The sequence below is a fragment of the Xyrauchen texanus genome, chromosome 5, assembly GCF_025860055.1.
Source record: "Xyrauchen texanus isolate HMW12.3.18 chromosome 5, RBS_HiC_50CHRs, whole genome shotgun sequence".
In the NCBI taxonomy this organism is placed as follows: Eukaryota; Metazoa; Chordata; class Actinopteri; order Cypriniformes; family Catostomidae; genus Xyrauchen; species Xyrauchen texanus.
The window spans coordinates 22210200-22235220 of NC_068280.1; the positions used below are offsets into that span (position 1 = coordinate 22210200).

General features: G+C 40.1%; 1 protein-coding gene across 1 annotated transcript in view; it reads right to left on the minus strand.

The window, feature by feature from the left end:
- Positions 1-14205, minus strand: part of pudp (pseudouridine 5'-phosphatase) — a 32054-nt gene extending 17849 nt beyond the window's left edge. The window contains exons 1-3 of the mRNA XM_052127033.1: positions 14076-14205; positions 12907-13125; positions 12495-12724 (exon numbers count right to left, since the gene is read on the minus strand). Coding sequence (XP_051982993.1) covers positions 12495-12724; positions 12907-13125; positions 14076-14130 — 504 coding nt within the window. The 5' untranslated portion in view covers positions 14131-14205. The remainder of the gene's footprint in view (positions 1-12494; positions 12725-12906; positions 13126-14075) is intronic.
- Between the last annotated feature and the right edge of the window lie 10816 nt (positions 14206-25021).

Here is a 25021-nt window from a genome sequence, read left to right on the forward strand (position 1 = left end):
ACGGACACACTGTCCCGCATACACACACACACGGACACACTGTCCTACACACCACGGGCACACTGTCCCGCATACACACACGGACACACTATCCTGCATACGCACACGGGCACACTGTCCCGCACACAAACTGTCCCACAAACTATCATTACTCAAGACATATTGAAGAGACAACAAAAAAGCACAAAAAACTAATTGTATCTATCATCCCTCTATCCGTCTCTAACTGTATCTATCGACCCTCTCCCATCTCTAAATGTATCAATCATCCCTCTATCCGTCTCTAAATGCATCAATCATCCCTCTATCTATTTTTCTGTATTCTATAATTACAGTAAATCATTTTAATTAAATTTCAGTAAGATCACTGTAAAAATTACAGTAACTGGCTGGCAACCCTGCTTTTTTTTTACAGTGTATAATATTAATTACAATAAATACAATAATATTTAATTTATTTTTTACTTTTTTACTATAAATTATCCTCCCTGCCCAGTAGGTGGCAATATGTACGAATAATTTGAATCTACAAAAACAAAAGAACAATTATTTTCAAAAGAGAGAAGAGAGTGAATGTGAAAGTTGACATTAACTCTTTCCCCGCCAAACACGGAATTTTCCGGGTTTTATGAAAAAACGCTTCCCCGCCAAACACAGAATTTTCCGGGTATCCGTGTTTTAGGTAGTATACGGTAAGGAAGACCCGCACGCATGTTTTGAAAGAGTACGCAACTCTTTGATCAAAGAAACAGACTGCGATGGTCTCAAACGTGAAGTGGAACACCATACTAATACTAAAGCACTTGTTTGATAAAAATGCCTTTTTCTCAGCTTTTTGTCCAAAATGTTGTTTTTGACAAAACCTACCTCTGTTCAAGTGGCAATAAAAAAAGAACAAATGAAGATAAAATAAAATCGTTTTTTTATTGCCTAAAAGCAGAGGCTCAGATCTTTATTTTGATATATAGCATCTTCATATATTCATGGAAGACAATATTCTGCGGGCCATTAAATTTAGCGAAAATCGTCAAAAACCCTGGCGTGGCTGGCAACTTTTTTTAAAAACGCTGGCGGGGAAAGAGTTAATAGTAAAAAAAAAAAAGAAAAAAAAAAAGATTTAAATATTGATCTGTTTCTCACCCAAGCTAAAGATATGGATTTAACCACTGACGTAGAATGGATTACTTTTAAGCTGAATCTATATGCTTTTTGGAGGTTTGCTTACTATTCACTTGCATATTCACTGGACCAGATATTTTTCAAAAGATCTCTGTGTTCAGTAGAAGAAAAAAAAGTCATACACATCTGGGATGGCATGAGGGTTAGTAAATTATGAGAAAATTTTAATTTTTGGGTGAACTAGCCTTTAAGAAGAGATGACAAACAAGATGTTTCTCTGCAAAGACTTCATGAGATTCTCACCTCTGTCAAAGAAAATCACACAACAACCTATTAAAGGCTACAGCTGTTGATCTTAATCACTCAGCAAAGCTTATCTGAGAGTGATGATGCTCTTCTAACAGATAGGGATAAAGGACAGGATGTTTGATGATTCTCAGAACTGGAGTAAAAACTGTGATTTTGCAAGCACTCCAGAGCAATTTTGATAGAGTTCTCATTGGCACAAGGGAAGGAGATAAAATGCGGATACTAAAATATAAAACCTAAACTTTATGGATTAAATGGATAAAATGCAAAAAATAAAAAAAGAATTGGAGAAACTGCACATCATAATGTGCAACAGCTTAAGTCCTGCATTAAGTAGTTTGAAAATAATCAGCCAGCACACAATATACAGTTACTGTAAAGAACATCTTTATCCACAATTGGAAAAGTAGCAAAACCTCCCCCAATTCTAAAACATATCACCACAATTAGTAAATCAGTAAAGACACTTACTAAACTGTACACTTTAATATCATCTATAGATACAATACAGCAGCACCAGTTAAACAATGGGAAAAATATCTCAATATCAACACTGACGAGGAATTCTGGAAAACAGTTTGCAGAAATACTTTTATCTTACGTGCAAATACAAATATCCAGTTAATTCAGTATAAAATTGTCCACAGAACACACATAACACAGCGTAAAATGTTTAAAATGGGACTAGTAACTTCTGACAGATGTACTAACCGCAATTTAAACACACCAGACACTTACCTTCATGCACACCTGTTCATCAGTTCTGGACCGATGTCATCAGATTTCTTGAAAATTACAATCCCTGCACTCCCATTACTATGCCTTTTAGGTGACATCTCAAATTAGCCCCCCTCTTGAACATTCAACTCTTCTGCTCATATCTCTATCTATCGCCAAGAAAACAATATTACTCAATTGGAAAAATAAAAACCAAATATCAATTACACAATGGCTACATCTATTAAGGGACCATATTATTAAAGAGAAACACACATCAGCAATTAAAAATCAATTATACAAATTTAATACAATTTTCAGCCCACTGCTTACACCCTTAAATATTGATTAAAACTAACTGGTGAGTTGATGCCTCAATTAAGTTCTATAGTACATAAATACAAACTATTTATATAATACATAAATAATGATTATTATATAATATACTGCTCTACATTTATTTGTAGATTGATGTAATTTATATATATTTGAATGTTCTTTATGCTATATTTTTATTTAATACATTTTCTATATATGTAAAATTTGCATATAATTGTTATTGCTATTAATGTTACTGTTGGTGGTGGTAGTAGTGGTAGTGGTATTGATATTTATATTATTACAGAAAAATGTGTCCTCCTTCCCTCTCCGTTCCCTTATAAAACGGAATTATAAAAACATTATAAATAAACTCTTATAATGTATATGCTTTATTAGCTGTCTGGGTCTGGCAGTTGTTCTAGTGTAGTCGGTGGGTGTGATTGGAACATCTTGTCAGCATGGGCATTACCGGTTCAGTTTTTGGTTTGCCTGGCCCTCCCTTTCCCATATCTGCCGGCAACCCCTTCTCTCATTTAACGGGACTGTGTCGGAGTACGATCTAGGTTGGATGTGGTGTCTCTGGCTGGGGAGCTAACTGGTGCACAACACAGTTGCAGCCACAGATTACAGGCCAAAAAAGGGCAACCAAACAATGATCCGTATAAGCTGCTATGTCTTGTTAATTTTTGTTTTGTTGAATAAAAAAAAAAAGAACATCTTGCTCAGGATACATCAGAAATAAGATGACCTATCCGAATGCCTTCATATGATGACAATGTGTGTGTGTGTTTGTACATGTACCTTAATTAAAGGGATAGTTCATCCAAAAATCTAACTTCTTGAATCATTTAACCACCCTCATACCATCTCTGATTTGTACGACTTTCTTCAGCTGAACACAAATGAAGATTTTTCGAAAACTATTTCAGCTCTGTGGGCCTTCACAAAACAAGTCAATGGGTACCAAAAATTTGACGCTCCAAAAGGACATAAATGCAGCATAAAAGTAATCCATAGGACTCCAGTGGTTAAATATATATCTTAAGAAGCTATATCATAGGTGTGAGAAACAGATCAATATGCAAGTACTTTTTTGATCATTATTCAGCTCATTAATCTGAAGGAGAGCTGTGAAAATACAATCAAATAAAGAGTGATCCAAAAAAAGTATACTGTAAAAGGGAACAAAGTTGATAGCTAAGTAGACAATAGCCAAGTTAGTCAAGATCTAAGTTGGGTGTCCCAGTGGATCCTGTTATTCCACTTACCAAGAGAATAATGCTAAGACTAAATTGTGCACCAGTCAAATATAACAAGAGCTCTGGATAGAACGCTGGCCTGTTTGAGTGAGTGGCACAACATTTTATGGCATAGATAAGACCATGATTTTAACAATATTTCAAAGCATTATGTGAAGTCAAAAGAGAATCTGTGGTCTTAAAATTATAATGCAACTAACTAGAACAACCTGCAAATCTGCCAGGAAAATGGGCAAAAATCACATATGAGTGGACAATCTTTTGGTTGATAGTTAAATTATTTGATTAACGATTCACTGGTTTAAATTAACAGTCCTTAACAGGAATCAAACAGCAGTATCAGGTATTCAAGCTAACATTTAAAAGCTGAAAATAAGTGATACAATGTAAAAAGACAGCTTCAAAGAGCATGCATGCAACACTTGTTGCATTACAAAGCAGCCATCTGTCAGTCAGACAGCATTTTGGTACCGAACTGAGTTGGTACACAGTATTACTGATTCTGTCTGAGTAGTGTTATGTTATAATTTTGTATTTTTTTTTTTTTTGTATTTGGTTTATTGAGTACATATCTTTCTTGAGTAAATATTGTCCAAGACAGTCTAAAAAAATGCTACAGTTAATCTACCCTCCAATTAAAATGATCAGTGTTAAATTATTTTTAAATAATCTTCAATTAAATTAAATTATTTAACTTCTGATTGTTCTTTAATCTAAAACAATGAAGGGACAGAATTAGAGGTCGACCGATTAATCGGTTGGCCGATTAATCGGCTGATTTTTTTTATTTTTTAACATAATCGGCATCGGCCAATATCCAAGTATATCAAGCCGATTATTAGGCAGGCGCATCTGTGGGCAGCCTAGTGTTGTTGTGGAACGCGTGTTCGACGCACGCTGCCCCTAGAGTCATTCTCCAGCAGAGTGAGCAGATCTCAAGGAAGGAGCTAAGTTCCTTGGAGAAAACAGTAAAGATTAAATTTGTATAACTTCTTTATATTTAATTAAAAACTTTTGATATGTTACTGCCAACTTCAAGAAAAAACGTGACAAACGCGATAGGCGACATGACGTTCGGCTACTTTGGATACTGATAGCGTAGTTGAAGTTGCATTATCACAGCAGAAGGGTTGCTATCATGTCACAATAAGCAAGCAAGAATTTTGCAATTACAGACAGTGAATCTGAGACTTTTATTTGTTCTGTTTGTGTGTCTTATATTTGAGAGGGTTGTCACTCAATGCAGAGAAATAAGTTATAAAAAAGATACCAACGCACTATAGGCTATTGAAGGACTGGCTTTGGTAAGCTCGGACGTTATCGGTTCTGCTGTCGGTACTGAAGAAATTAAGAAAATACATTTATTATTGCTATAAAGAGAAAGTTATTTTATCTCAGCCAGCCATTTCTATGTATAATAATATGAAACCATTTGTCTGTGATGCAATTTAGCTATTCAGCAGTCAGAGAGAGAGAGAGAGAGAGAGAGAGAGAGAGATCTCACGACAGCGAGCACAACACGAGCCCTGCTAAATGAGTGACAGAACTAAACATTCAAACATAGCCTGGTTTAGATCTGTGATTATTAGTCTGATTTTATTTTAGATTTTGCCTTCCAAAGATTATAAAAAGAATATTTATACATAAGCCGCATTCTGTCTAGCACAACTTCCTTCCCTTCACAGCGGTGCACTGACATTTCTCCCTAAAACTCAAAACTTAACGTCAGAATCAGCACGATCGGTGATTGTTGAAAATGCAGTCTAGCTACTGTTGCTAAATTGCGGGACGCGTTTAATAATAAAAAGAGCGCAAGAGATACCGTTCCCAAAGCGTGGCGCTCGAAACAGACCACAAAGAGACAAGCAAAGTATAGTCTACTTTGGGTTTCATGTGCGCGTCTAAACGATCAAATATACACAAAAATATGTCAAAACGACCGGCTTGGAGATTCACTTAAACACAGTTTATGTCTTAAATGGATGTAGTTATGGAAATAGTTGGGAGAAAATATGCTGCATCAGGAGCCTATTAGACTCGGTCTTAAAGGGGAAGCTGTCTAATAAACATGCTGACGATTGAGCCATTACTGCGAATCAAACAACAAAAGGCAAAGAGAAAATCACTTACAGCTCTTGAATGAATAACTTCTGCATTAATAAGCATTAATCTATCTATGATAAACTATGCAGTGTTATTTTACAATTGATTACTTTATTAGATTTCTTTTTAGACCACACCTGAACAGTAATGTTAGTAGACCTTCCTGAAATTAAATGACTGTGCCTATATAACGTTTATCTTTGTTTAATATATATATATATATATATATATATATATAACAAAAAGAATGGTTAAGAATACCGTTAAAGTACCGGATCGATAAGCAGTATCGGTAAGATAGTAATACCATTAAAACCTTAATGATACCCATCCCTAGTTATGCCTGTGCTTCTCTTGGATGCTCTGAATATTGGATTACGTGTCTGGATTGCCCCTTAATTAAAGCTGAATTTGGATCTCAAACTTCGTGTCTCAGAGCAGTTCGTAACACCTGCTTTGTTTATTTAATATATTTGTTATACATTATTTATACAACATGTTTTCACATTATACATTTTTAATTTAAGTCTACAAGTGCAGATTGGTCTAGTGTTCAATAAATGTATTTGTTGAGAAATTTTGTCTATCTTAAGTAATTATCTGTGTTACATTTTATCTTTCAAATAAAAGGTTAAAATAAGAGGTTAAAAACAATGAGAATTGACGAGTGGCACATGCATGCCCCAAGGGGAGGTTAATGTGACAAATACTTCATGTGGGCTCACTAGCCGCACACGGAAGAGGCGAGGTGGTAGGTTTTCAGGATCATGGGAGAGCCATCCGGACCAAACTCGAGGGACTTGCCATCTACTGTGTCGTGGTGGGCTACGATAGCAGCTACATACACCTTCAAGGTGGAGGGGGACAGCCTCCCCTCCAGCCTCTCCTGTAGGAATAGAAGCACTGACCGAACTGCGCATCTCAGCGTGTCTTCGGCTCGGGAAGAACACGAATTCGCAAACAAGCGCCACTTTAGGGTGTAGAGTTGCCTGGTGGAGGGGGCTCTGTCTTTGTTGAGCGTGTCTACGACAGCAGGTGGTAGATACACTAGATCTTCCACATCCTGTCCAAGGGCCAGACGTCGAGGTTCCAGAGGTCTGGGTGCAGATGCCAGAGGGTGCCCCTGTCCCTGAGAAAGAAGGTCCTTCCTCAGGGGAAATTTCCAGGGAGGGACTGTCGCGAGGAGCATGAGATCCGATAACCAGGTGCGGGTGGGCCAGTAGGGGGCCACCAGGATGACATGTTCTTCGCCTCCCTGATCTTGCACAGCACCGATGCAAGAAGGCTCCCTGAGGGAAATGCATACTTGCGCAGCCCACGGGGCCAGCTGTGTGCCAGCGCAACTGTCCCGAGAGGGGCTCCTGTCAGGGAGTACCAGAGTGGGCAGTGGCAGTTGTCTTGGGAGGCAAAGAGATCTATCTGTGCCTTGCCAAATCAGTCCCATATGAGCTGGACCACTGGGGGTGGAGCCTCCACTCTCCGTTGGGCAAAACCTGTCACGACAGCGTGTCCGCCATCATGTTGCGGTTGCCAGGGATGTGAGTGGCGAACAGCGACTTGAGTCGCGGCTGGCTCCAAAGGAGGAGATGGCAGGCGAGTTGTGACATATAACGAGAGCGCACGCCGCCCTGGCGATTTATGTACGCTACAATCACGGTGCTGTCAGAACGGATCAAGATGTGCTTGCCTCGGATTAGTGGGAGAAACTTCCATAGGGCAATAATTACAGCCATCAACTCTAGGCAATTGATGTGCCTAGAGTTTCCAGGGGCCAGCGGCAGCGCGCCCGTTGCACACGGCACCCTAACCCTGTCTAGAGGCATCTGTGGTTACCACGACACGTCTGGACACCTGCTGCAGAGGGACTCTAGTCCGCAGAAAGCAGAGGTCTGTCCAAAGGTTGAAAGTCTGATGGCAAGAAGGGGTGATTGTCAAACAGTGTGTGCTGTGGTGCCATGCCCACCTTGGGACGCGCGTCTGTAGCCAGTGCTGTAGCGGTCTCATATGCATCAACCCGAGCGGCGCGACCGTGGCTGAGGATGCCATATGTCCCAGGAGACTCTGGAATTGTTTTAGAGGAACCGCTGTGCCAGGCTCGAAGCAAGCGAGGCACCTGAGCAATGACTGAGCGCACTCGTTGATGAGCCGCGCTGTCATTGAGACTGAGTCTAACTCCATGCCGAGAAAAGAGATGCTCCGAACCGGGTCTAGCTTGCTCTTTTCCCAGTTGACCTGAAGCCCTAGACGGCTGAGGTGCCTGAGCACCTGGTCCCTGTGGGTGCATAGTAACTCTCGAGAGTGGGCCAGAATGAGCCAGTCATCGAAGTAGTTGAGTATGCAGATAACCAGGCCAACCAGCGCGACGGATTGGGAAGTGAGAGCCATGCATCCAAACTCTGTGCGAGAGGCACTAAAAGGGACGATCGTTTTTGATATACCGGCAGGGCTTCGCGGCGGGTGGGAGCAGGTAATAATGCGTCAGGAGGAAAAAGAGCATCCTGAGGCTTGGGTGCTGAGAAAAGACTCAAAGCACTTACCTTGCTCCGCGCACCCAGTAGGAGGTGGGTTAGAGACTGAGAAAGAGGTCCTAAGGAGGCGTCTTTGGAACTCTGGCCTGGCGGGGCTGAGCTTTCGTGGGGCCGGAGGCGAGAGAGCTGCGTCCGGGGAACCGGGACTGTAGAGTTTTAGGGCCAGGGTGATGTGAGAATGGCACACACCGGATGGATGACCCATGGAGTGGGGAAATCGCTCTTTTATTGAACATGTGGGTGCCGCAACTCGGAGAGGGAGTGGCAAATAAAAATAAGGAAAACAAGGATTCTCCTCCTGGCCCTACACCGGGGGACGGAGTGGTCTTGGTACCATCAACGGAGCGAACATCCGACTGCCTGGGTTGCCCATCTCAGGAGCGCTTCAGAGCATTTCTGGTCCGGGAAGGGATCCTGGAGACGGGGGGCATACGCCGCCTGCGAGGTGCTCGACGCTGGGGCTGAGAGCTGGGCCCAGTTTGCAGAGCTGCCTGCCGTTGTTTGTTTGCAGAGGGACGCCGCTGTGTATTGCTCTTTTGTGAGTGGAAAACTCCTTTAGAGGAAATACACCTCTTTTAGGAGGAGACAATCTTTTAAACAGAAAGAAAGAGCTGTCAAAGCGCCCAGGAGCGTGAAATGCACAGCGTGCAGAGAGAGAGAGAGACGCCAGCTGGAAATGCGTAGTGCGGATCCAACAGCAATGTTGTAAAGCTGGTAGAGGTGAGTGGAACAGGAGTGAAACTCAGCTGCTTGCTGCAACACCATTGGACTCCGGCATTCGCTGCCCCGCTTCCCTTTATACCTGTATGTCAGGGCCGGGGCATGCAAATTCTGTCTGCCAACTTGACATTGATCTTTTCTCAGGTTCAGAGGTACAATTCAGTGTCCAAGGAAGACCCCTTATGTCACATCATTCGACACAACGTTAAGTGAGTGACAGAAGGGGAACTGACTTGTAGAGTTTACTATTCTTTTGGTAACAGCCAAAGTTTTCCCAGACCTTTTACTTAATAGTGGTTGCGCCTTGCAACCTTTTCACTCCTAAATGCTGTATTGCAGACAACTAAATAATGATGTATACACTGCAGCAGTAGTTTATACAGCTATTAAAATATATTTAAATATGTATGTATTTTTAAATATTGTGATGAACGGGTTCCTTAATTAATTAAAAATGTAAATCACTGTAACAATTTGCCTAAAAAAAACAATAATTATGTAAATCTTATCTTTAAATGTCTAGAATAGGCTTAATTTAGTTACATACTCAATGTCATAGTAAAGGAACAAGTGTCAATCACTCAAGGACAAAAGAAACAAGACAATTCGCAGTCCTGTATCTCCTTCCTGGCATCCTACCCTCCTTTCAAAGCTTATTTTTATCATTTTTCAGAAAGGGTTTTATGGCAGTATAAAATGAAACATGCATCTAGTTAAATCCCATTTGTGATTGATTATTTCCTGCTAGACATTGTAAGAAAGCCTCATGTAAGGCAATTAAAGAAGAAAATAAGCAACTTGCAAATTGCCAAACAGGCAAGCAGCATTAAACATTTCATATCACTACACAGACTTCAAAATATATTAAAGACAATATAATTTGCATTTTAATAAAACTAACTAAGAGGCATGCATGACATGGAGAACTGAAACATTCAGTTTCATTGTGTTCACAAATCCACAGTGCCTATTGTCTGTAGGAATGGGGGGCATTGTGAGGTGCAATGGGTTGCTAATTCTCTCATCTCACAGTGGGGTTTAAAGTCTTATATACAATTATAAACTGACTTACAGAAGATATTAAAAGATTAAGGAAGGAGCATCGTCTGCTGATTCTAGACAACTGGAATTATAAACACAGGAAAGCTGCTTGCTTGTATATATATATATATATAACTTGCACTGAGCCTCATGACGTACATCCACTTTCAAATAAAGTGGCTCGCTAGTTCCCGGTTATATGTGTGTACAGTGTGCCCTAGTTGCCTAGTGAAAAATTTAAAGTACAGATATTTTCAGAGACAGGAGAATAAATATTCTGAACATTACTGTGTACAGCGTCTTTAAAAGCTCGGTGGAAGAACAGTTTACAAAGCTTTAATTCAGCCTAAACCGATCTGAGAAAGCAATAACTGGAATACACTCCAAGCGCATTTCAACAATTCTCCTCAAGCAGAGGCCTTTAGCAGACATTTAACTACTGATGAGCTTGAACTGCAAATTACATAAGTTTGAAGTAGACATGGGTGTCAGTACCAGTGCTCTTTGAATGAAAGAACTACATGCTTCCAGCAATGCATTGCTCCATGTATGAGGGAGAAGAGAGGCCTAACAAACGCATTCATCACATGTTTTTATTACAAGTATGTTTTAATCTATATTTTGTGTCATAGTTTAATTGATATTGATATATTGAAGTATATCAATATATGTTGAAATGTAAATGCATAAGTAGAATGAGTTTTGGCATTATCTGCCAAAGATAATGAGATTTAACATTTGAAAGTAATTAAATCTGTGTAGTGTTGTTAAATATTTTTGGAGCAGACTATTTAATGTATTTATTCAATTTGACATTAAAATTGCTTCAGAGAAGAGAATGGCTGATTTATAATCATGAATGGTTGTACGGTGATATATAATGATATAAATGGTTGTATGGTGAAATTTATCGTTGAAGCTCAACAGGTATGAAATATCATCAATGAATGAAATGCGTTAATGAGATGGCCAGATTGCTGCAGGCTATATATGCTATGTTTGAGGCTATTATTCAGGAGCTGAGTGCAGCTACATTTGGAAAGAAAAAAATATACTGAGAGGCAAATTTCAACGAATTTTAAATTTGAGATCAGTCACATTAAAGGCAAAAGCATGATTTATTGTTATAATCAACTGACAGCCCCAAAAAGAATAAATAATCTACCTTCCCATGAGTAAACCTCTGCATTTAGGTGCACTAAATGCTGTAACCAGAAACACCTGAGCCGCATTACATAGAACACAGAAACATTTGTGCAAGTAGTCCATTGATCCACACCGCTGTTTCAGTGGATTGTGATGCACAAACGGTTCTCACGCACTGCACTCATCTGTTGACTAGCATAGTTTGGTCAAACTTAAAAAAAAAAATGTGCTTCCCATTCAGGTCATAACTGTCGCTTCATTATAATGAGGAAGGATTACATCACGCGGTTTGGCATGCATTTGTGAGGGACTTCATATAAATAAAATACATACTCATCTCTCGCTCAATGTTGCTCACGTACCAGTGATTATGCTTTAGCTTGCCATAGGTTGCTGACCCCTGTGCTACTTCATACAGGATATTTGACAGGCACAAATTCATAAACAAATGAGATGTCCTTGTGGCCCTCCTGCCATTTATTCAAATAAGGCACTGCAGCTGCAACTGAAATGTACAGTATAGAGGACTAAAGTACTCAAAATAAAATAACTAATTTAATAATTTTATATATTTAAATCAAAAAGAATTCTAAAGCAACAAGAGGCAAGAAAAATTTATTTACATTGATTTACATTGCATTTTAGAAGTTTCAAGTTAAAAATAATACTTTTAAAACTGCATCTTAAAATCCTTGCATTCTGTTCCCTTGTGCTGTGCATAGCTGATTTTGAACGCAATGTGCACGCCCTCTCACCATTTTGTACATATGTACGGTTGTTGTCTTCCCGCTTAACAGCAGCTCTGTGCACTTGCCAACTGAACTGATGGCATAAATGCAGCACTGGCCCAATTGGGTTGTCAACAGGCCTGTATCTGTTGGGCCAACCTTAATGTTAAGTACTGTTTTTTTTACAACTTTACAGAGTTGTTAAGGAGACCTGACCCTTTAAATATTCAAATTATCCACTGTAAAATGGCATCAGTTTGCCAGCAGTGTTTTATGGTATGATCTTGATGCAGGAATCTAATCTTGCTGAATTATCAGTTTCTAAACTTGATTACTGTATATACTGTCATAAGGAAGTGAAATCAAAACTCACTACAGGCTAGAAGCTTCTTTCTCCTGGATGGCTAACCATGTGAAAGAATGTAACGGCACATTGGTCGGCACACACACACACAGAAGGAAACTAATACAACAGAATTATGTCAATTTAGCTTTGTCCCTACCTGTTCTGGGTTAGCTGGGGGACAGAATCTCTTGGCACACACCAAAAAAATATCAGGCTGTGGCTTGCCATTCTTTACGTCTGGATCATCTCCAAGAACAATGTGATTAAAGAGGCTGAAGAACTCTTTATGACGGCTGGTCTTCATCTCAAAGGTCAGGCCAGCTGAGCTTGTGCCCACAGCAATAGCAATGTTGTGCTTTTGAAGATGATTGACAAGCTTCTCTACCCCTGAAAAACACAATGGTCTCTTAAATGTGTAACTAAGCAGTGCGAGGTGACATTGAATCACCTTAAGATGGAATTCAGATGGGGACTTTGAGGCAAAAATGTGGTCTAGATCCCTCCTTGAGCACTTCTGGTACACTCTGTTTCAAAATGATCTTCCAATTTAAATCCTACATGGACATTACCTGGCATCAGAGAAGCTGTTGGGAATAATCGCTCCTGAATTGTCCTGGTCTCCTCCAGAAGCTCCTCGGGTGTCATGGGGAGTTCAAGTTTATCTCTGATTATCCTGGCAGCATTCAGAGCCTTCTCACCCATCACAGAGGACTTCACTTCCCAGGTGTATGTTTTACTGAACCGGTCACAGATTTTCTGGAACGAGACTGAGTACAACCTCTCTGTATCTGCAATGGACATATAAATGAACCAAAATAAAAATATAAAAAAATGCAGAAACACATTATAACATGACTGAGTAGGACAACAATGCAAATATTAATATGTTTTAATACAGAAACTAATGAGTATTAGGGAAAAAAAGTGGGAATTTGTAAAAAAAAAAACAAAAGAAGTACAACAACAAATCTCCATAACATCTTTTGGCACATAAGCCCCAACAGTAAAGGTATTAAAATATTTACATTGAGAAAGACTTGATCATAATTTTGAATATGTTGATGAAGGGACAAGGACCATTTTAACAGTGGTTGGGGGCAACTTGAACATAAATTAACCCATTGTATCTCACATAATAGCGCACATCAAAGTCATAATTTTATTGCTTTAATACTTAAGCCTTTATTAATTAGTAATGTTTCTTTAATATGGCTTTAATTATTTTTGCTTTCATGAATATTAAGGGCCTATTTGTTTATAGCAAACGTCTAAGTAGTGCCCCTTCCTTGTAAGTATTTGTAAAAGGTGATATACTCATTAGTGGATGAGTATTCAACTAGATACTTTTATGAAACAATATTATTTACACATTTTAAAGATGAAATGTTTCGATTTAATCATAGCATATTCGGAAGAAGTATCATCACATCACACAGCTTGATTGTGATTGAAGACATTTAGTACGTAACATCTGTACCTTTCCTTTTCTTTATCGTGTGCATAGTAGTGACTGATAACTGTCAAGAAGATACGTATGAGTAGAAAGCAAATTTAAATTGCTGACATTAAAAGAAACAGGGAGAAAGACAAAAATAATACTACACGCGGACCACGTCTGTCAAAACAGGTTTATTAAATAAGGTGACTTTTTTCTTATGCTTCTGCAAGTAAAGAATTACAGACAAGCCGCTAGGCTCATTTTAAGCATAATTTCTACAAGTAAATCTTTCTCACCCACCTAATAACAAGCCGTCCATATCGAAGATTACATGTGTTACTGGTTTATAAGACATATTTTAATGTTTTAACAAATAAGTGTGCTCGACACTGTGTGGAACTTTGCTAAACAGAGACAGAGATGCGGAAACTGCTGGACAATCAATGTTTCAGTAAATATCAAACAACACGCCCAAAATCAGAGAAACGTCGGTTAATGTTTTTCTTATGGTTTATGGATATTATTAAAAATTTACATTTAATAATATAGTATGAATACATCATTTTGGTATTCTTTTGACATCATTTTGGTATTATTCCTTAAATAGTAATACAGAACTCCGGACAATTTATAACTTGCCATTCTTGTTGCAAAGGCTTGTGGGAAATGATGTTTTACCGACAGCACAGTCATTCAATGAACTCTATTAGTCAAAAGCAATTAGTGGGTTATCGAGCGCAAATAAATAAAATAAAATAGAATAATAAAATAAAATAGATTCAAATAAGTTAATATGTACAAACACTCTCTCAAATGGTGGTCACATTGACAAGTAATTATCTACTGTTGTGATTTTCCAAGAACAATGTAATTTTGGGATGAAAGACTTAATTGCTTGTGCAAGGGCAACATTATTTTCACCTACATAATTGAATGACGCATTGTGAAGTACATAATGATTTGTCTTTTTTATTTTTTTATTTTAATTTTTTTTACATTGTGTTCAACATGATGTGATTACGGATCTACATTATCGTCTACTTCTCTGAACCTTACTACAGTCATTATACCAGTTATTTGTATGGCAATTTTAAGCTCTGTGTGATTGTACCTTTTTTAATACACATCCACCATTAAGCTCCCTGTTTATATAGGGTACAACGGAGCTAAGGATAAAGGCACTTTTTATTAGTTTTTCTCCCAAATCTCTTATTGTACAGAGGTACAATAATGTAAACCACATTGAATTTTATGTTTAAAATGGCTTCCTGATGCATCCTGGACAGCAGCAAAGCACCACCTCTCACCAGTCAATCACCCACCAAACAAATGTTTGAATTTACATGAGGATTTAAAAGGAAATAACTGTCCGATCTGAAAACTGAAAAAAGCTATTACATATCCAAGTATGAGAACTTCAAAGCTCTTCCTTAGTGTGTCTGTCTGATTTGAACATGCAAGGTGACAAGATGACAAACACACACATCTGAAGCTGAACTAACACATGTACTCCACTAAAACAGGACTCAAGATGGCACAGAGTATGGCTGCTGCGTTGCCAGCTCCGACACAACACTGCAGTTTATTGTTTTTTTTGTTTACAGTTTTTTTGTCTTGGATGTTGTCTGCCTTATTGTATACGACAGACAAACGCTTTTGGACATTGGTTCTGCAATTACACACCGAAAACCGGACTTTAAATTCCTCAATGCCGACTTGCTGTTTACAAACACGCCAGCGGAGACTTTGTCTGGGCCGCCCGGCCACGAAAACGCAGAAGGAAAAGGGGAACAAGAGCCGGCGTACTCATCAGAGTAAGATGTCATGCAAATCGACCCCCGCTACCCAGTATACTACTGGCAAATGTTCTGTCTCTGGACAACAAGCTCTGCGAGCTGAGAGTGCGGATCTCTTTCCAACAAGAGATGAGGGATTGCTGCGTTATCTGCCTTACAGAAACCTGGATGTCGGCGGAGATTCCAGACTCAGCCATCGAACCCGCAGGTTTCTCCATGGATAGAGCGAAAGACCTCTCATGTAAAAGCAGAGGTGGTGGTGTATGTTTTATGATCAACAAATCATGGTGTGATCAAAGGAACATACATTTTATCAAGTCTTTCTGCTCTCCTGATCTGGAACACCTCATGCTTCTGTGTCGACCATTCTGGCTACCGAGGGAATTCACAGCGGTCATTATCACAAGTGTGTACATCCCCCCACAAGTCGACACAGACCAGGCACTCAAGGAACTGTATGGGAGTATAAGTGAGCAGTTACCGGGGACTTTAACAAAGCTATTTTAAAACAAACGCACCAAAATACCACCAACACATCAGCTTCAACATATGAGGGGACCGGGTTTTGGATCATTGCTTTTCTCCTTTCCGGGATGGCTACAAACCCCTCCCCCGCCCAACATTTGGCAAATCAGACCACTCTTCCGTTCTGCTTCTGCCCGCTTACAGGTAAAACTGAAACGGGAAGCACCCAACCTCAAAACGATCCAGTGCTGGTCGGACCAATCAGACTCTATGCTACAAGACTCTTTTGATCCCGCGGACTGGGAGATGCCTCTGATGATGACATCGAGGTTTACGCTGATAGCGTAAAGTGTTTCATCAGGAAATGCATAGAGGATGTTGTGCCAACCAAAACAATACGGATCTACCCCAACCAGAAACCATGGGTTAACGCCGATGTTAAACTGGAGCCCCGCAGGGCTGTATTCTCAGCCCACTCCTGTATTCCCTATACACACATGACTGTGTGGCAACACATAGCTCCAATGCCATCATTAAGTTTGCTGATGATATGACAGTGGTAGGTCTGATCACTGACAATGATCAGCCTACAGAGAGGAGGTGCACACTCTGACATGCTGGTGTCAGGAGCACAACCTCTCCCTCAATGTCAGTAAGACCAAGGAGCTTGTAGTGGACTTCAGGAGGAAAGACAGAGAACACAGCCCCATCACCATTAATGGAGCACCGGTGGAGAGAGTCAGCAGTTTCAAGTTCCTTGGTGTCCACATTACTGAGGAATTCACATGGTCCGTCCACACTGAGGCCGTTGTGAAGAAGACTCATCAGCACCTCTTCTTCCTGAGACGGCTGAGGAAGTTTGGAATGAACCACCACATCCTCACACAGTTCTACACCAGTACTGTAGAGAGCATCCTGACTGGCTGCATCACTGCCTGGTACAGCAATAGCACCACCCACAACCACAAAGACCTGCAAAGGGTGGTGCGAACTGCCAGACACATCATCGGAGGTGAGCTTCCCTCCCTCCAGGACATATATAACAGGCGGTGGGTGAAAAATGCTTTGAGGATCATCAGAGACTCCAGCCACCCGAGTCATGGTCTGCTCTCACTGCTTCCTTCAGGCAGGCGGTATCACAGCATCAGGACCCGCACCAGCCGACTACATGACAGCTTCTTCCCCCAAGCAATCAGACTTTTGAACACTTGTTCTCTCATGATCAATAATCAGCACTCTTATTTTTGGTTTTGATTTGATTTGAACAGCCAATAATTTAGCTTGAAATGTTACGTTTGTGCTTAAATTAAATCTCAACTGCATCTGAGAGAAACAGTGGTTGGTTTAGTTCACTCTTTCTTTGTCTTTATTACTTTTTTGTCATTTATCATCGGTCAGTAACACACTGATATAGTGATTGTTGTATGTCCATACGAAATCATCCACGCTCTCCTCAAAATCCCAACAGCACAACGAAAGATTGAATGGACGTATTCTGCAACAACAGCTGTGTTAACTTGACAATGGAAGTAATGCCCATATTTCTCGCTAAGCATCACAGGACATATGAAAAAGGTGTATAACAATCTGCCACTATCTGTGAGGGTCATCACTTCTCCACACAGAAGCAGATCCCTAAACACACCCGTTCCTGTAAGGGTTTCAAATTGATTCTCCCCACTCAGTGATACACCCACTGAGAATCATGTTGAAAGAGCACTTGCTATTGGCTATTCTGTTGTAAGGAACGTGGAAATAGAGACTCCAGCCACTATTGTTAATTGCATTTCGGGGGCCAGAGCGTCTGACATCAAATCAAATTTATAAGTGCTGGCTAATGCTAAACGTTGATTTTCTAAAATTGTTATCCATGTCGGCAATAACGACGTCCGGCTTTGCCAGTCGAGATCACTAAAGATAATGTTAAAGAGGTGTGCGAATTTGCAAAAACGAGGTCACCTCCCTGCTCGTCGTGGTGACGAGGTTTATAGTAGATTAGTGTCACTGAATGGCTGGATGTCTGAGTGGTGTCTGAAGAATAAAATAGGATTTATAGACAGTTGGAAGAGTTTTTGGGGTAGACCTGACCTGCTAAAGAGAGACGGACTCCATCCCTCCAGGGAAGGTGCCACTCTCCTCTCTAGTAATTTGGCTCATAGTCTTAATAATGATAGTATTTGACTAACTGGGTCCCAGTTCAAGAAGTAGACAAACTGGTTAATCCGAACATCTGCTAGCTGCCTTGAGATGTCACACAGGTCACATAAACTACAACACATAGAGACTGTATCACCTATATATCTCATAGAGACTGTGTCTGTTCCCCGAACTACCAAACACAATACCCTCACTAAATAATTTAGAATTTTTTTTATTACGGTCAAACTTGAACAAAACAAACAAATTAAAAATACACATCATATAAAAATAGGGCTACTAAATATTAGATATCTTTCTACCAAAGCACTAATTGTTAATGAAATGATTACAGATCATAAATTGGATGCGCACTGTTTGACTGAACCTGGCTTAAACCGGATGAATATATTAGTTTAAATGAATCTACTCGCCCAGCTTATTGTTATAAACGTGAGCCACGTCTGAAGGGTCGAGGAGAAGGTTTTGCTACAATTTACAGTGAAGTTTTTGGGGTTACTCAGAGGACAGGATATAAATGTAAGTCTTTTGAATTAATAATGCTTAATGTGATGCTGTCAGATATAAATAAAAAAATCTCTGTCATCTTTTGTCCAATGTATAGATCACCTGGGCCTTATTCTGATTTCCTTGGTGAATTTGCTAATTTTCTAACTTGTTGTTACTATAGACAGAGCTTTAATTGTTGGTGACTTCAACATTCACATAGATAATGAAAATTATGCATTGGGATTAGCATTTATCGATATTCTCAACTCTCTTGGAGTCAGACAAAATGTAACAGGACCAACTCATCGCCATAATCATACTCTAGATTTAATTCTGTCATATGGAGTTGATGTTGATAATACAGACATTCTGCAGCAGAGCGATGACATCTCGGATCATTACCTTGTCTCTTGTTTGCTGCAATCAGCTAATGTTACTCAATCAACACCACGCTATCGTTCAGGTAGAACTATTCTTTCAACCACTAAAGATAGCTTCACTAATAATATTCCAGATCTATCTCATACACTCAATAAACCCCAAAGTCCAGAAGAACTTAATGAAATAACAAAAAATATAAATGCAGTCTTCTCTAGCACTCTTGATATTGTCGCCCCACTTCGATTAAAGAAAATTAAAGAAATAAGCCCTGCACCATAGTACAATGATCACACTCATGCTCTCAAGAGAGCAGCTCGGAAAATGGAGTGCATGTAGAAAAATACAAAATTAGAAGTATTTTGTGGTGCATTGAAGGATAGTGTCTGTAGAAAAGCTGCCAGATCAGCATATTTTAGTAAACTCATAGAAAATATCCACAACAATCCAAGATATTTATTTAGTACTCTGGCTAAATTGGTTAGGAATAAAGCCTCAACAGAACCAATATGATACCAATGTTTGTTGAACAGCATTCTTCCTCCTAAGAAATATTGCTAAATTAAGGCATATGCTCTCTGTTGCTGATGCCGAAAAACTAATTCATGCGTTCATGACCTCAAGACTAGATTATTGTAATGCATTACTGGGAGGATGTCCAGCAAGATCAATAAATAAACTTCAATTGGTTCAAAATGCAGCAGCCAGATTGCTAACGAGAACCAAGAAATATGATCATATTAGCCCCATTTTATCATCGTTATATTGGCTACCTGTTAAATTCCATATTAATTTTAAAATTATGTTAACTACGTACATAGCTACGAATGGTCTAGCTCCGCAGTACTTAAGTGACCTGCTACCACGCTATATTCCATCACGTTCATTAGAATCACAAAATTCTGGCCTGCTAATAGTTCCTAGAATATCAAAATCCACAAAAGGAGGTAGATCCTTTTCATATTTGGCTCCTAAACTATGGAATAGTCTCCCTAATCTGCATAAGGGAAGCCAAGTCAAACCAAGTGAAAAATCCAAAAATGTCATAAAATAGGTGGTTAATAGCCCATTGCGATATGGGAACGTGTCCGAGGGTCCCTGTACCCTGCACGCCAGCCTCCGAAAATTTTTCGGGGCCCCGGGGCGGGCGCCCGTTCGTTCGGGGGGTCCGACGGGGAAGGTCTGTGACGTGGAGGGCGCAGCGGACCCCCGCCACGGGCGTTTAAAGGAAGACCCCCGAATATAGCCTCTCCAGTGCAGTTCAGCCTTTACCCACGTGAGGGCGGCCTCACGTCCCACCTCTGGCTCGGTTGAATGGGCGACTTCTCCATTCATATCGATGGCAATCGGGCACCTCTCGGGGCAAGGCTCTCCCTCGTTCCATTTGTTGCAATGTGTTCTTTTAATGGGAGAGTGGGACGCAATGCCCCCTGAAGACCCCACGGACCCATTATCCTCCCCCTGACCCACTATTTTTCCAAAAGTGACCAATGAGACCCCCAGACCACCCGGGGCGGGGCTGTCCACGGACCCATTATCATCCCCCTGACCCACTATTTTTCCAAAAGTGACCAATGAGACCCCTTGACCACCCTGAGAGGGCGGGGCTGTCCACGGACCCACTATATGCCCACTAACCATCTATTTTGCACACAAACTGAGTCAACCAACAGACTAACTATCCATTAACAAGTAATTGTATAGCTTTATGTCCACCAACACACTAACTGTCCATTCATTTGACTGTAAGTGGGACCACCCACGTACAATTTATTCAACAGGCTATCTGCACATTATCAATTGATTGTATAGCTGTATGTCCACCAACAGACTAACTGCCCATTCATTTGACTATAGAAACATGCATGCATAGACATATATTGGACATATTGAGAACTGCACTGTGCAAAAGTGCTAAAAAGTGGAATTCTTAGCAAAGAAAAAACTCAAAGTACGTACCCCTTTGAGTTTTTTTTGCGCAAAATTTTCGACTTTCTCCGATCTTCTTGAAACTCACAACATAGATAGAGGAGGCTGAGATTAGGACAGAAACACAAGTTTCAGCTTCCTAAGTCAATCCAGAGCTGAGATCTGGACATCCCACATACAATTTGTCCCATTCGGAGAAATAAAGGTTTCGTGGTCAGTGACATTTTTATGTTTTGAAGGGCTGATGTTGTTCAGGGGGAGTCCTACAGTCACCTAAATGTGATTTGAAGTCATAAATGTTATCGTGGAGTTATAAAAACGCAGTACACCAAGTGATGATTTCAGCCAATGCAAATAAATGGCATTTGGGTAGACCCACTTCCAATCAAAGTAATGGGCTAAAAGACAGACAGACAGACAGACAGACAGAAAAACATCCTATAGATACATACATACATACATAGACATATATTGGACATATTCAGAACTGCACTGTGCAAAAGTGCTAAAAAGTGGATTTCTAAGCACAGAATCACAGATGGGGATTGCTGAGATCCGAAGTCTACCCACTTGCCATTTATTTGCATTGGCTGAAATCATCACTTGTTGGACTTCATTTTAATAACTCCAGTATAAAATGTATGACTTAAAAATGCATTTATATGACTCAGTGAAGCCCCTGATCAACCTGAGCCCTTCAAAACAAAGAACTGTCACTGACCACGAAACCTTTATTTCTGCGAATGGGACAAATTGTATGTGGGATGTCCAGATCTCAGCTCTAGACAGATTTAGGAAGCTGAATTCTCTGTTTATGTTCCTCTCCAAGCCTCCTCTTTCTTTGGTATAAATTTCAAGAAGATCGGAGGAAGTTGATAATTTTGCGCAAAACAACTCAAAGGGTGAGTTTTTTTGCATGAAATTATCGACTTCCTCTGATCTTCTTGAAACTCACAACATAGATAGAGGAGGCTGAGATTAGGACAGAAACACAAGTTTCAGTTTCCTAAGTCAATCCAGAGCTGAGATCTGGACATCCCACGTACAATTAGTCCCATTCGGAGAAATAAAGGTTTCGTGGTCAGTGACAGTTTTTTGTTTTGGAGGGCTCAGGTTGATCAGGGGGCTTCACTGAGTCACATAAATGTGATTTTAAATCACAAAATTGATCCAAGAGTTAAAAAAACCCATGTCCAAAAAGTGATGATTTCAGCCAATGCAAATAAATGGGAAGTGGGTACACCCACTTCCAATCAATTGAATGGGTCAACAATCATCACTTGGTGGACTTCATTTTTATAACTCCAGGATCACATTTTTGACTTAAAATGACATTTTAGTGACTGTAGGACTCACCCTGAACAACATAAGCCCTTCTAAACATCAAAATTCCACTAACCCCGAAACCTTCATTTCTTTGAATGGGTCAAATTGGAGTTAGGATGTGCAGATCTCAGCTCTGGAGAGACTTGGAAAGCTGAAACCTCTGTTTCTGGTCTTCTCCAAGCCTCCTCTTTCTATGGTATAAATTTCATTAAGATCGGAGGATGTCAAAAATTTCGTGCATACCCCTTTAAGGATTTGAGAGTGCAAATTTCGACTTCCTTGGATTTTCTTGAAACTCACAAAATAGAAAGAGGAGGCTTGGAGAATCACAGAAACAGAGGTTTGAGCACACCAAGTCTGCCCAGAGCTGAGATCTGGACATCCCACATGCAATTTGTCCCATTCACAGACATGAAGGCTGATGATTTCAGCCAATGCAAATAAATGTCAAGTGGGTACACCCACTTCCAATCAAAGTAATGGGCTAAAAGGATAGACAGACAGACAGACAGATAGACAGACAGACAGACAGATAGACAAACATCCTATAGATACATACATACATACATAGACATATATTGGACATATTGAGAACTGCACTGTGCAAAAGTGCTAAAAAGTGGAATTCTTAGCAAAGAATCACAGACAGGGATTGCTGAGATCCCACATACAATTTGTCCCATTAAATCGATTGGAACTGGGACTGCCCACGTGTAATTTATTTGCATTGGCAAATGATGCTTTCCTTTCAGCACCACTTAGAGGCTGTCTCCCCCTCAGGCAGCACCATGGGCCCTTTTTATGTTCCTGGTGGGATAGTGAGAGGAAGCTGGGCTCGTTGTAAATGTGTCAGGCAGCCCTTTCGAACGAGGTCAGTCCTGAGGTCGTAGCCTGAGAGCTGAGATCTGGACATCCCATGTACAATTTGTCCCATTAAATTGATGGGAATTGGGACTACCCACATAACATTTTTGGGATGTGCATATATCAGCTCTAGACAGACTTGGGAAGCTGAAACTTGTATTTCTGTTCATCTCCAAGCCTCCTCTTTCTATGGTATAAATTTCATTAAGATCGGAGGATGTCGAAAATTTCGTGCGTACCCCTTTAAGGATTTGTGCGCGCAAATTTCGACTTCCTCGGATTTTCTTGAAACTTACAAGACAGAAAGAGGAGGCTGAGATTAGGACAGAAACACAAGTTTCAGCTTCCTAAGTCAATCCAGAGCTGAGATCTGGACATCCCACATGCAATTTGTCCCATTCGGAGAAATAAAGGTTTCGTGGTCAGTGACAGTTTTTTGTTTTGAAGGGCTCAGGTTGATCAGGGGGCTTCACTGAGTCACCTAAATGTGATTTTAAGTCATAAATTTGATCCAGGAGTTAAAACAAACCATGTACAAAAAGTGATGATTTCAGCCAATGCAAATAAATGGCAAGTGGGTACACCCACTTCCAAACAATTGAATGGGTCAAAAATAATCACTTGGTGGACTTCATTTTTATAACTCCAGGATCACATTTTTGACTTAAAATCACATTTAGGTGACTCTGTGAAGCCCCCTGAAACACATAAGCCCTTCAAATTTGTGTATTCTGTACAGAATACACAAATACAACATGTTTATGCAACTTACAACTCATAAACATGCATCATTTGCCTAAAAAATGAAAGTGTCCATAAGCATTTTGTCCTATGGAGACTCAACAGCAGGTTTATGGGCTATTCATTTGAAACACTTAACATTTACATGCAGTTTTATTGACAAAATCCCTTTGGCAGCACTCAGAATACACAATACAACAAGTTGATGCAACTATCAACTCGTAAACATGCACAATTAGCTTCAGAGTGAGACTCAAAGGTCAATGATTAATCATTACCATTGTAATACGCTTATAGTTGGAGAACCATTGAATCTGGCTTGAAAATGGAGATGGGGGGAGGGGATCCAAATACAAGCCAAAACATGCAATTGAGGTTGGAGTGGGGGAAACAGTATGCTTTATTATGTTCCTTTATGAAATAGGACTCAACTCAGCCTAATATAACAAGCTGAGGCAACTATCAACTCATAAACATGCATAATGAGCATAAAAAATTAATTCCCACGAGCCATGCATTTGGTCCCATTCAAACAAATTGGAAGTGGGCACTTCCTGTATGATTCGGTGAAAAAAGCCTTGAATCATATGCCAGCAACTTCAGCCGTCGAGTACTCCTTCCTGAGGCCTTCAGATACAACATGTAACGAATTCAAGTCCCTCGGTGTTAAGCAAGTACTTTAAAAAAAATCAAGAAAAATATTCCTGAAAACTGATTGTCACATTACACACATTAGTCAGCCAATGAAGCACTTAACAAAGTCATTCAGACTTGAACCTTTTCACAGTGACTAAGGGGCCCCTGAGAAGCTACAGATTTCCATTTGGAGACATTTGGACCTTTCCAAGTCATGTCCACGGTCCCGCTGTGAAAATGAATGGTACAAATGGTAAGTGGGATTGCTCTTCCCGATGTCCCAAAGACCCCAGATTTCGCACGGTAACACGTCAAGGGCCCCTTATCGACATACTAAGAGGACTAAGGCCTAGGGTGCAAAGAAGTATTTTTCATTAATTTCAACAGATCTCTCTGCCTGTCACAGGAATCAATGAGACAGGCTGCATTTTGGGCCTGTGTGCGACAGTCCGTTCATCGGAGCCT